Below are 13,198 nucleotides of genomic sequence, written 5' to 3'. Positions count from 1 at the left end.
GAAATCTACTTAATGCTTATAACAGTGGATTCACCTTTCATGTGTTTTGCTTTTAATACCTAAATATCAAAGGTACTTGATAAATACAGGTATATGACACACTGTAAAGGTATGATGCTCACCATGGTGAAGCTGAATTTAGTCCACTTACAGTTAATGTCCTTTTAACATTTTTGCTTTTATATTAGATCCAAGAAAGTAATGTAGCAGCAGAGCAGGCCAGAGAAGGAGAGGAGGCACAGGATGCACAGGTGACCAGAGAGGGAGAGGAAGCACAGGTGAGCAGAGAGGGAGAAGAGACACAGGATGCACAGGTGACCAGAGAGGGAGAGGATGCACAGGTGACCAGAGAAGGAGAAGAGACACAGGATGCACAGGTGACCAGAGAGGGAGAGGATGCACAGGTGACCAGAGAAGGAGAAGAGACACAGGATGCACAGGTGACCAGAGAGGGAGAGGATGCACAGGTGACCAGAGAGAGATAGGATTCACAGGATGCACAGGTGACCAGAGAGGGAGAAGAGACACAGGATGCACAGGTGACCAGAGAGGGAGAAGAGACACAGGATGCACAGGTGACCAGAGAGAGATAGGATGCACAGGTGACCAGAGAGGGAGAGGATGCACAGGTGACCAGAGAGGGAGAAGAGACACAGGATGCACAGGTGACCAGAGAGGGAGAAGAGACACAGGATGCACAGGTGACCAGAGAGGGAGAGGATGCACAGGTGACCAGAGAGGGAGAGGATGCAAAGGTGACCAGAGAGAGATAGGATGCACAGGTGACCAGAGAGGGAGAAGAGACACAGGATGCACAGGTGACCAGAGAGGGAGAGGATGCACAGGTGACCAGAGAAGGAGAAGAGACACAGGATGCACAGGTGACCAGAGAGGGAGAGGATGCACAGGTGACCAGAGAAGGAGAAGAGACACAGGATGCACAGGTGACCAGAGAGGGAGAAGAGACACAGGATGCACAGGTGACCAGAGAGGGAGAGGATGCACAGGTGACCAGAGAGGGAGAAGAGACACAGGATGCACAGGTGACCAGAGAGGGAGAAGAGACACAGGATGCACAGGTGACCAGAGAGGGAGAGGATGCACAGGTGACCAGAGAGGGAGAAGAGACACAGGATGCACAGGTGATCAGAGAAAGAGAGGAGGCACACGATGCAAAGGTGACCAGAGAGGGAGAGGACACAGGATAGGATGCACAGGTGACCAGTGAGTGATAGGAGGCACAGGATGCACAGGTGACCAGAGAGAGATAGGAGGGACAGGTGATCAGGTCAAAGAATGAGAGAAAGAGGGAGGGTGAGCAGTGGTCTGGCTGGTGGTGGAGTTTCAGGTGAGCAGAGAGGGATAGGAGGGACAGGTGATCAGGTCAAAGAATGAGAGAGAGAGGGAGGATGAGCAGCGGTCAGGCTGGTGGGGGAGTTTCAGGTGAGCAGGTGAGAACATAAATGCTCTGGTAAGGAACCAGCTGGTGTGTGGGGAAATGACTACAAAAATCCAAGCAGTCAAGAAAGTGAGTTAATTTTTAAAAATGTATTAGTCATATATGTTTTACAGTTACTGACATGTATTTGTAGCTCTTTAATAGATAGATATTTTGTGTGTAACAGGTTATCTTGCCATGCCTGTAGCAGAGGACTGAGCCAGATGTTAAGGACCAGCTGATCATAGACATCAGGGAGAGAAAAGGGTTTTATGATTCATATATCCTCACCTGCACAAAGCATGCAGATCCTCATTCCAAGTTTATGGTTGTGCAGACTTGCGCTATGTTATCCTTTCGGCAAAAGTGGTTTGAAAATTTTCCCTGGCTGCACTACAGTGCCACTTTAAAAGGGGTTTTATGTTTCCACTGTGGCAGAGTTTGTTGAAAAACTCACTATTTGCTAGCAAGTCAGACTCTGCCTTTGTGAGTGTAGGCGTTAGAAATTGGAAAAAACGTGTTGAGAAGTTTGCAGCTCATGCAAAAAGTCACTCACACTTCCATGAAAAGTTTATGCTCACAGGGCTTGATGCTCTTTTTCCCAAGGAGCACATGTGCTCCTACGCTGAACAACTTAGGAGCACAGAGATATTTAGGGGGGCAACGAAAATGTATCAAACAATGTGTTTTCCCTACTTAAGGCATGCAAGGAGACATTTACAAGCCAAATTATATTTAATATATATGATTTTCAATTATTTCTGCTTCAGTATCTAATAATTATGTAGTTATTTATACTTTGAACTACTTTAGATTATATAAACAGTATGAACATATGAGCAGATGAACATATCTGTATCTTATTCATGCCTAAGACTCAATAAGCAGATTAGTAGCATGCCTAAAATATTAATTAGACGCGTATTGTGATGCCCAAAAGGTATAGCAATCTGTATAAATTCTGTGAATCCTTACGCTTATTAAATTGGGTTAGCGGAGCATGCCACATGTGACTGTTTTGGTAAATCATGGAAGAGATAAGCACTGAAGTCAAGAAAGGGACAGCTCAGCAACCACATCATCTATTAAAGGAGGAGATATTGTGGTTACACAAGGTAAAAAGAAGCTGGAGGGTGGCAGTACTTTTTGCAGTTTAAAGTCCATTTCTGAGTAAATATAGTTTTGTTTTTAATTTCAGTCCACAAATTATTATTTTAATTTAGTTTATGATAACACTGGTCCCAACTAGTCCAGCACAAAGGTACACACACTGGCACCATTAATTAATGTAGAATAAGCCCAGATCATAGCATAAATATTTTCTTAAACACTTACTTAATGGTGAATTGAAGGTAGCAGGCTGGCTTTAATACTGAGTGTATTTACCAGCTACAGTAACCGAAGGAATTAAAAAGCTCTCCGTACTAATGGTAATTTAATAAATATGAATAGACTACATGTGGTTTTGCGTATTCCAGCTGTCCATCATCTAAAACAATGCCTCGATTTAAAATAGTGTAGCACTGGTGGGGTTTGCATGTCAAGCATGCCTGAGTAATTGTAAATAGCCCCTTGTATTGTCGTTGGTAATAATTGTACTTCCTGATTGTGGTGTGTATGCTTGCCCGTGTCTTATGTGAAACCTCGCATGTCCTTAGCTTTGTATAAATCTCCCACTATGCGTGTACCTTACAGTTCAGCGTCTGACCTCCCTGTTTCCCCCTATTACGTGCTTGGGGCTCGGTGGGTGTCTGTTATTGTCTTTCTAAGGGCTATAAAAGAGCATGTTCTTCTCAGCAAGCAAGTCTCCCTGTCATTCATCGCTTTCGCATTGCCTCGGTCTGCCCGGCGCTACAATATTCATGCAGACGAATTTTCAGCGTCAACATCATCAACTACAGCAACTACTTGTGGCAGGCCGAGATGTATTTTGACGTGTTTTGGATTTTAAGTTTTTATAAGATGGCAAAAAGGGAAAGTTAGCCTCATAAAGTGTCATAGATTTCAGAGTATGGCTCATTGCACACTCTCTCTGTTGCCTGTATCCACTTTTGCCTCTTTAAAGGCTGGATTTCTCCCCAGTCTGTTTAAGTGAGTTTATTCTCATTTGTCGTTTTACCACTGTCCTTTTATGAATTGCACAATAAAAGAATTTGATAAAAAAATTACTTTTTGTCTTTGCCACTCGAGCATCACTATATTTAATTTACTCGATAAGAGACATATTTGTAATTTATTAAGTCTGGGCAGCAGATCGATCCTTTGTTTTTCACACAGTAAAAAAGCTTAATGTTATTCTGCTAATAAGCTGGCCAGTTGCATCACTGCTGGCCCGGGAGATATTAGAAAAAACTATATCAGTTATGAATTGAATTTTTTTCATGCTGAAGGTATGCACAAGGTAATCTGTCCCATTTGCCCTGACGTTACAGTTCAAAATAATGAGACCGGCTTTTCCATGGTGCCATACTGGAGCTATATTTTCTGGCTCAGGGCCAATCTTTAACGGTGTAAATGCACAGATCCAGTTAAGCCTGGCACCAGCTCCTACACCACACTGCTGGAAACGAGGCATAGGTTAGATGCTGTTGAGCACCACCCTCACCCAGAGCAACAGAAAACAAATTTCGTCAATAAATGTGTATTAAAAACATTTCAGTAGCACAGGGTATCTGGTTGGTAACTAGCTAGCTAGCGTCCATTTCACAAAAAAAGGAGTGAAATATTATAATAATCTTAAATAAATGTAACATCACAGAATGCAACCTGAGGTAATTCTTCTTATTTTTTCACTCATTTTTTCAGATCCGTTAATCAAATGCCGCCCTCAGCTTATGCTGCCTATAGGGCGGGTTGGCTCTGGTGGACACGCCAAGGCAAATTATAGTTGAATTCTAGATGTATTTTTGGGCCAAAGCAAGATCTGCACCAACTCCAGTACGTTCTAATGGAGCAGTTGAGCTGGGTGATATGGCCAAAAAAATCCAAAAACTTTCATATCAGTCAATATTGATAATCACGATAAATGATAAATCACGATAAGTCACGATAGGCTAATTTTTACTCCGGAGTTAAAATATATGCTTTGGCTTTTTCCCCCTCAGAACAATTGTGCCTAATCAATAGATATGGTGTAAATGTTAGCATTATTAGTAGCATGGACAGAAAGTTTAGAATGCATTATTGTTTTATCAGCAATACAATCAATTACATAATCGTAACACTACAACGTAGGCTGCATTGCATTATTCCAAACCACCTGCTAGTCCCAGCAACTAAAAACCCACACATTATCCCATTAAGTTCAGAATAATTACCAATTAGGCGAGTGTCCTGGTCACATAGTTCCATTGGGGACCCCTGACCTAGTGTAGGTAGTGTTTGTGGATGAATGTGTCTAAAAATACGAGATGAATCAGAATTCAAAACTTAACATTTCATAATCCACCAAGAAAACATGCAATGCATTCATTGTTGATCAGTTGAAATACATCAAGAGAAGGGTGTGTCTGTCCCACTCTCACAGAAGCGTAAGTGCGTGCAATGCGGCTTAGGATTTTAATAATTTTAATATATCTAATAAGGTAATGTCAGTTGCTTTGCACAAAATTCAAACAATGTATTTCACTGTAACATGTATCTTAATTCTAATGCTTACAAGAACGAACAAGTATAAGTGTAGTAGGCTATGACCATGCTTTCATTTTCAATATAAAAGGATTTCTGCCGATTTCAATTAGGTTCACAATGTAAATCAAATAGTCCATGTTTCATATTTTGCTTGTTGCCAATATCATTTCCTGTTTGATGAATCACTTATAGTTCAGGTACAGCTATGCCTTCTTTTTCAGGTTAAGTGCAGTGGGCTTCTGGCAAAAGAAGAGTTTTTTCTTTTTTTTGGCGGGGGGGGGGGGGGGGGGGCAAAAAAAAATAAGCAGCTAATTCCTTATATAGAGTTTGTGAAATTTTCTTTCCAGGTAGATCCAGAGAGACACTTTCATTATATGCCCAAGAGCAACGACTGAAAACCACTGTAAGGTGATAATGTATAAAATCGCACCACGGCTTTTCTTGAAACTAACAGGAAAACAACGTTGTTTACAAGACCCCTTGGGCTAAAGAAATTAATAAGAATTAAATCATGTGTCACATATATAATAGAAAAATTATTAAAGTTGGCATTGAGATTGAGAGTAGGTGGATGAAAATGATTTTTCAACCCTATGAAATTAAAAACTGCCTTTATCATGTATGTCATGTATTATTTGTTAATTGAGTAACTTTGTACTTCCTATATGGATTTTTTGCATGACTCATTTTCTCAGTGAACATTACAAATGGGAAAGCGACCACAATGATCAAAATTTATTGCTCATCCATGAATTAAATAGATACTTGGCTAGGAAGGATAACAGAATCTTTTCTCCATCTATTCTTTCCAATAATTCCCTATCATATTACTATTATAATTTCTATACATTGACATTGCTGAAATATCAAACGTTCACTGGATGATCACATAGAATCAATACAGCTCCTCATTTATAAGATATTTTACCGGTATTGATTTTAGTTCATAAATACTACATTCATAAATACTCAAAGTTCATTTGAAATTAATAGCTGTTTTGTTTTATTTTAAAAGTAATAAATCAAGCCAGGACAAACAACACTTATTCTTATAATCGAATTTATATTTGTTTGGCTAATCCATCTTGTTCCAACCTGGACAACAGAGAAGAAATTTAAGTTCAATCACTAATCGATTGCCTAATTAGTAGTGAGCCCCTACAGTTGCCATTCCCATCATATCACAGGCTATAGTCTTTGAACCAATGACCATTCTGGCCTTGGGCAGACTCCTAACTCCTAACCTGCAGGGCCGCACATTTACGGCTGGGCATCATTCAAATTTTTTTGATACCAGAACCAGAACGATACCTTGATTTTGATACCAGTTCTTGAACAATACTTTATTGTAATATTCTTTTTAATCAAGTTCAACAACAAAAATACAGTAAACATTACAGCACAAATCTTTCATTTAAACAAGCCCCATTTTGTTAGATATTGGTTAGTTACTGGAGGGATCAATCACGATCATAATAGGACACAGCTTTTTATATATTTAATTTATACAACCTACTATGTCTATAATTCATAAATAAATCCGGCCAGATCGATCTCATTTTCCACACTGGCACATTTCACTGCCAGCACCAGCAATGTATGGAGACACAAGTAAAAAAGATATTCAGACTTGAGGCACAAAAATAAATCCATCTGCTCAATTTTTGCTCTGTTACTTCTGTCTCTTTTCCTGCACTTCCGCATAACTTGTGTAACTTCCATAGCGTCGGTGCTTGTGGTCCAACCAATCAGCATGTTATCGCTGTAAGCAGCTCTACAGTATCTTGCTCACACACACATGCTTACACATACACACCAATTCTCGCTCTCTCCAGGTGCTTCATGTGATATACGACAATGTGGTCAGCCACTATATGGGGGGCACATCTGGGTATAAATGAGGGGCATATTTGCAAGTCTCACTGGTGTACCTAGCTATAAAATTTAGTCGCACTGTCTCCAAAAATGGTCACAAAATGTGACTAAATGACCACAGTCTGAAACCCTGTCGAGCCACAATTTTGATTTCTTGGACATTTTTTAAACTTCACGACAAACTAAAACGATAACACACACGGGAGCCAGTTTACAAGTTTGTCTCTCAGCATATGTTTTTCCTTCTAACCTTTATGAAGTGTTTGTGTAACATTGTGTTAGATTTCCACTCACCAGCAACTTTACATCTTTACACAAGCATGCTGCATGCTTTTAAGCTCACAGACATTGAGAATTACTGTTTGGGTATCAGAATTTGGCACCAAAGGATAATTTCTTTTTTATCCTCAATAGAGCATTTCGGGCGATTTACTCATGGATTAAAATCACCCAAACCATTGAACTCCATCCACTGTGCTTCACAGCTGGGATGATGTTTTGTTGTTGGCATGCAATGTCTTGCTTTCTTCAAAATAACACTATGTACAACTTTTGTCTGATATGTCCACAAAACACTGTTGTGGTACTGTGTGGGACATCCAGGTGGTCTTTTGCTCACTTGAGATCAGCAGCAATGTTTTTTTTTGGAGCACAATAGATTCCTCTGTGGTATCCTCCCATGAACACTACTATTGTTCAGTGCTTTTACTGTAGTAGACTCACGAACACAGAGACTGTCAAGTGCAAGAGAAGACTGCAGATACTGAAGACTGCAGGATTCTTTGCCATTCATGTGAGGACTTAATGTTCGGCTACTGATCTTTGCGGGACACCATCTCCTAGGGAGAATGTCAAGCTGACTGTTGGCTGTCTTTAGAAATATGCAATCTGTGTTTTACTATTATTGTTGTGGTTACAGCAATGAACTTGATTAATGAACTATTTAATTATGTAATAAATGTATTCAATCACAACTTAAATATATTATGCAGAACACATCTCAGGAGCCATTTATTTGCAAATCCAGATCATTTCTAACGGTTCAGCATATATCAGCAGGAGACCATCCTACACTAACTTCTCCCTATGCTTGTTTAGCCCCGAAGAGCACCAGTATTGTGACCTATAACTATAAAAATGCTTAAGCTTTTCCAGAGATCAGGCATGCAGCTGTACAAAATACCATGTATTTTTTGTCTTGCAGGGAGGCCTACAATCTATTCCAAGCAACACAAGGCAAAATGCAGGGATACAGAATGTAGGGCACATGCAATCATTCACAAAGGGGAAGTTAAAGACACTATAAGCCTGACTGCATGAATCTAGATAAACCTCAAAAGACCAAGCATTCAGTGTGAGGAGACAAAGTTCCTCACACAGCCACCCCAACACAAACATGAATGGTTTTTCATAGTAGCTATGAAACCAGTTGATTCAATCCAAACATAATTCTGTGTTAAAATGATTTTTAGCATATTTAAATTCCTTTTACATTTTTACTAATTTTCACAAAGCTACAATCCAGTGCGATTGCAAAATTTGAACCAGATCATTTTCACTAAATGTGCAAACAATTCATTAAGAAAAAAAATCTTTGCATCTTAACATATTTAAAATACTCATATAACATTTCACAGAAATGATAAAAATAGCAGCATTAAAAATGATCTTACTGTGCTGGCAGTGAATCCCATTGAAGCCTGGCGGACACGTGCAGACATATCCAATGAAGGTGTCACCTCTGTAGGTCTCGCTAATTACACACACTCCTCCATTATGACATGGGTTTGGCTGGCAAGGGCCTAAAATGGCAAGAAAAAGTATGGCTTTAAACAAAGATTATTCTGAAAAACTGCTTCTAAAAATATTGTTTATATAATAAAACCCAAGTTTGGTGCAATTATATGCAACCAGTGAACAAGGCATCATGCTAATGTAGGAAAAAAAGTGGTAGGGTCACCTCCAGCCTATATCAGCTAACAAACAGAATCAAAATAAAAATTAAATCTACACATTTACAATGCATCTCCAGCTTACTGGATGATAATTCCATAAACCGTTTCTGTTAAAAATTATTTTCTTTATAATTAAACAATTGAATCTAACTAAAGGCACATCTAAGACATTCTGTGTGGGAGGGGGACAAAATTCTCTTTGAAACTGAAAAGATTACTATATCCATCCATCAAGGAGATTTCCAACTTTTCTATTATTTTACAATGGCTATGCACTAGCCAAATGCAAAATAAAATATTACTATCCTTCTCTCTCTCTGCTTAGGTAACGGTAACCTTAAAACTGCAAAATATTGTTCATAATAAGCACTGTTTTGTTGTTCAAAAGAGATTAGAAAATACATGCATTATGCATTAACAACTACCATGCAAAAAATAAACACCAAAGTGTGTGTGCTGGTATGAACTGTAATGAAGTGAAAATTGGCAGGAAGGATCTATTCTTCCACAAGATATTCAAAACACTTCCCACCATGCTAATAGAGGTGGAAAACTCACACCATGGTATAAACATGCACGCTATTCCAAAACAACCAGAACCCCTCAATGTCAAACGCAAGGTCCTTGGGCCGTGGAGTTCTTTGGGCTAGTGCTAATCCATTTGAGAAATAAGGGATGGGTTATCCATTTTAATCATGTCTCTTTTTTTAATAGCTTGTCTACTAGCCGACCACTGGCTATGCCTTCTGCTCTTACACATATGTGCTGCAAGTTGATAGGAACCATTTGCACCCTGAAACCTGATTATTGTATCCTGCCCCATGTAGTTCCTGTTAGAAGATTTTTGGAGAAACTGGTTTCTTGTTCAGCAGCCATTCAGTAGCAATTTCACAGATTATCAGTCTGTATATTTACCTTTACAGTTCAGATTAAGGCATAAATACAATTTAAATCAAAACACTGTAAATGCCTGTTGCATGGATCACTTGACTTCAAGCAAGGTAGTCATACTTTTTACTATGATTTTGTAATGTTTATTTCACAGTTTAATACACACAGTATCTTTAATAAATTTCACATGCACAAAGGCGAGCACAGGCAAGGTAAATTTGCATCAATCAGAAAACAGCACATATATTAATTTCAAGTGCCACTCTCAAACCAGAAATGTAACCATAACAATTAATTATAATAGAAAATCAAATAGCTTTTCAGTACTCCTTTAAAGAAAGTCTTGCATAAGGCGCAAGTGATAGGAGTCGGACCATTCTAGCATGTATGAAATTTGAATATCTTTTGTTATATATATAAAGACTACATTTAGAATAATATAACTGATTGTATATGAATTTGTGAAAAAAAACTGTAAACTCCTAACCAGGCTTATCAGTGTGGAATGTAAGCGCTAGGAAAACAAGGAGACAACTCCTTGCTGAAGGGTTTAAAAGATCACCCTTTGTTTATTGATACCACTGTCACTGCCCTATGTGCCCCACATACGCATTACTGTAGTTTCATGTATGTTAGTTTTAAAATTGACTTGCAGCAAATCATTATCGTAGCAGGAGAGGTTTTGATCATGCATAAAAGTTGCTGTGTTGTGTCCTGTAAAATGCACCTATACCTTCGGTTATACAGTATAGGGAAACCTTCAAATATATATAAAATGCACCTATAGCTTCGGTTATAGTAGGGAAAGGGAGGGCAAAGACAATATTTACAGGTTCAGACTATTCGGAAGGACCTTGAAAGAAAGCTATGGAATGCCATGAGCAAATTGTTTATCTGCAATGCACACTTTATCACTGGTAATGCGTCAAGTCTACATTATATAATTACTATTTTTAAATTGTGCATTATTGAACACAATTAAGAAACTGCAAAACTGGATTTGCACATTAACAGCAGTAAATTAAACACTGCGGACAGACTAAGAAGGCAGCTACGTATGACTCTGAACAGAAAAAAAAGTCATAGCTGACAGAAATGGACATTACCTGCAGACTCGATGATATAGTTATAAATGTCAGGATATGACACCTCCGGCCAGTGAGTGGAATCATTAATCTATTCCAGTGTTCAGCTAAAACAACATTGACCACCAATACCATGAACTTTATCTGTCATCAGCCACCAAAGTACGTATGTAACTCTTCCATTGCATCTATATTTTTACCATTTTTAATGCATTTTCTTGTCTAATACCTGTGAACTCTATTAACAGCCATTCAAATTCAAAGGTTTCTTTTCCCCCAAAAAGGTACAATAACCACACTGGATCATGAATGTTCTCAGGTACATTTTGTTTTTGTGGCATTAACCTACACAGGTGTGCATTTGAACATTATTTTTTAACTTTTTTTTTTACTTAAGTGAGGCTTCAATCACCAATAACCTGGAGCACTGCAATACACCGCCTCAATATACAGTAGCATCTCCATTTTCCATTTCATAGAAAGTGATGTGTCTGTATTTGTAATGGTATTAAGAATGACACCTTCAGGATTTTTAAATACTGGGGTATACCGTATTACCGTAATACCACCCAAAAATAATTAACAACATCAATGTTCCAGGTACAGTACCAGTCACAAGCTTGGAAACTCCTTCTGAGAGAAGGTGTTCTTTATCTTCAAAAGTTTACACCTTTTAGAATGATAGTGAAGGCATTAAAGCTATAACATTATTTATGTGGAATTATGAGGTGGGGGACAAAAAGTATTTAATTAAATCAGAAATAATCTTGTACTTGGAATCTTCAAAATATCTCCCGGGGTCTTCCTCTATTTTTGAACCCAAGGAAAGCTTCTCTGTGAATATATGAAAATTAATTATATGAGCAAGCTTTTTTAATTACATTTTGATTGTAGTACAGTTAATGGTAAGTAAACGGGTAAACTACAGTAAAATTACTGAGGACTGGCAAGGCTCTGAAGAAGAAGTCATTCATTTACCCATGTGGACTCACTGCCAGCAAGTTCCTTTTCAGTTCAGTTCCTTCAGTTCATTGATGGTCATTGTATTACTTTTTGCTGTTAAATTCTCTTTAGATTCCCCATAACCTTGCACGTATGTCCACTGGTCCTCACTAAATTATGGCACCACAATGTCTTCAAAATAGATAGTCACAGTGTGGAGTTGGCCGCTGTAGAGTTACCACGTGATACTGATTGCAATACTCAGGATGCATCGATCCAGCTCATGGGGATTAATCCTTATGTACAGTATGTTAATTTCTCTTCCTACTATACCCCCTTAGTTTTGAAAACATATGATCTAATTAACGCAAAAGCATATATTAAAAGCATATATATTTTTTGAGTGGAAGTTTGAGCTACAGTTGATGGTACAACAAGTGACAGGGCTGTGCGGTGAATACAATGCTCAGAATACATTCCGACTGCCTCCTTGTCTAGCTCTTCTAAAGTATCCTGCTTAACCATGAGCCTCCAAAGGACAAACAGGTATAGAAACGTATGATTTGCTGACAGCATTGGTGCACGGATGGGTATCCAGCCCATAACAAAATTAAGATGCCTATAACAACTCTAGGTTGCCCATAACAATTTTCTATGACTTATATGGCATAAACAGTGAATATGAAAACTGAACAGATGCTACACAAATCTAGGCTTTGTGCATAATTATAGTCTTGCATAATAAATTAATTAATAAATGAACAAATCCTCACTTCTATATTTGGCACAAGTGTACACCTGTACATTACCCAGGGAACACTGTGCCAAAATCATCCTATGGACCTGAGCAAAAGCCAGTGTGCAAGGTATTTCAAGGCCCATATGATCAAGTTTTATTTTTAAGTTCCATCAATAATCACAAAAACACCTGCTACTTCCACACCGGCACATGGAAATGAGGATCTCCAAAAAAGGAACTCTTCTATTGTAGCTTCCATGGGACTTGCTGACATAGTAAAGCACAAATGTAGTTCTTGCTAACAGAGTAATATAACGAAGCTCAGATTTTGGACATAATTGCCCAGGCTGGTCCTATAGGGTTGCTCTCCTGCTGCTTGGATGATTGTGAACAGAGAAGGAAAATGACACTAAAATACAAAAAGGGACCTGCAAGGAAACTAGGACTACTGAGAAAAATGTTGTCCAGTAGAACTAATCAAGATTAATCAAAACGCACATCCTAAATTACAAGGCAATTGTTTAACACCTGAATGTTCCACCTGCGATGATCATGCCACTTCCTTCCAACAATATCTAATCTATAATGGATCTGTAACTGACTTGCTAGTTATTATCCATTTGTGTCTAAAGTAACGTCTAAT

At 38.6% G+C, this 13,198-nt stretch overlaps 1 protein-coding gene across 1 annotated transcript in view; it reads right to left on the bottom strand.

Moving 5' to 3' along the window:
• The window catches only part of LOC125725646 (EGF-like repeat and discoidin I-like domain-containing protein 3), an 80,645-nt gene that overhangs the window by 42,877 nt on the left and 24,570 nt on the right, over positions 1 to 13,198 (bottom strand). Inside the window, exon 4 of the mRNA XM_049002517.1 lies at positions 8,617 to 8,745. Coding sequence (XP_048858474.1) covers positions 8,617 to 8,745 — 129 coding nt within the window. The remainder of the gene's footprint in view (positions 1 to 8,616; positions 8,746 to 13,198) is intronic.

This window comes from Brienomyrus brachyistius, chromosome 2, assembly GCF_023856365.1.
Source record: "Brienomyrus brachyistius isolate T26 chromosome 2, BBRACH_0.4, whole genome shotgun sequence".
Lineage (NCBI taxonomy): Eukaryota > Metazoa > Chordata > Actinopteri > Osteoglossiformes > Mormyridae > Brienomyrus > Brienomyrus brachyistius.
The sequence above is the reverse complement of the archived record's forward strand: the minus strand, read 5'-3'. Positions and strand labels throughout refer to the sequence as shown.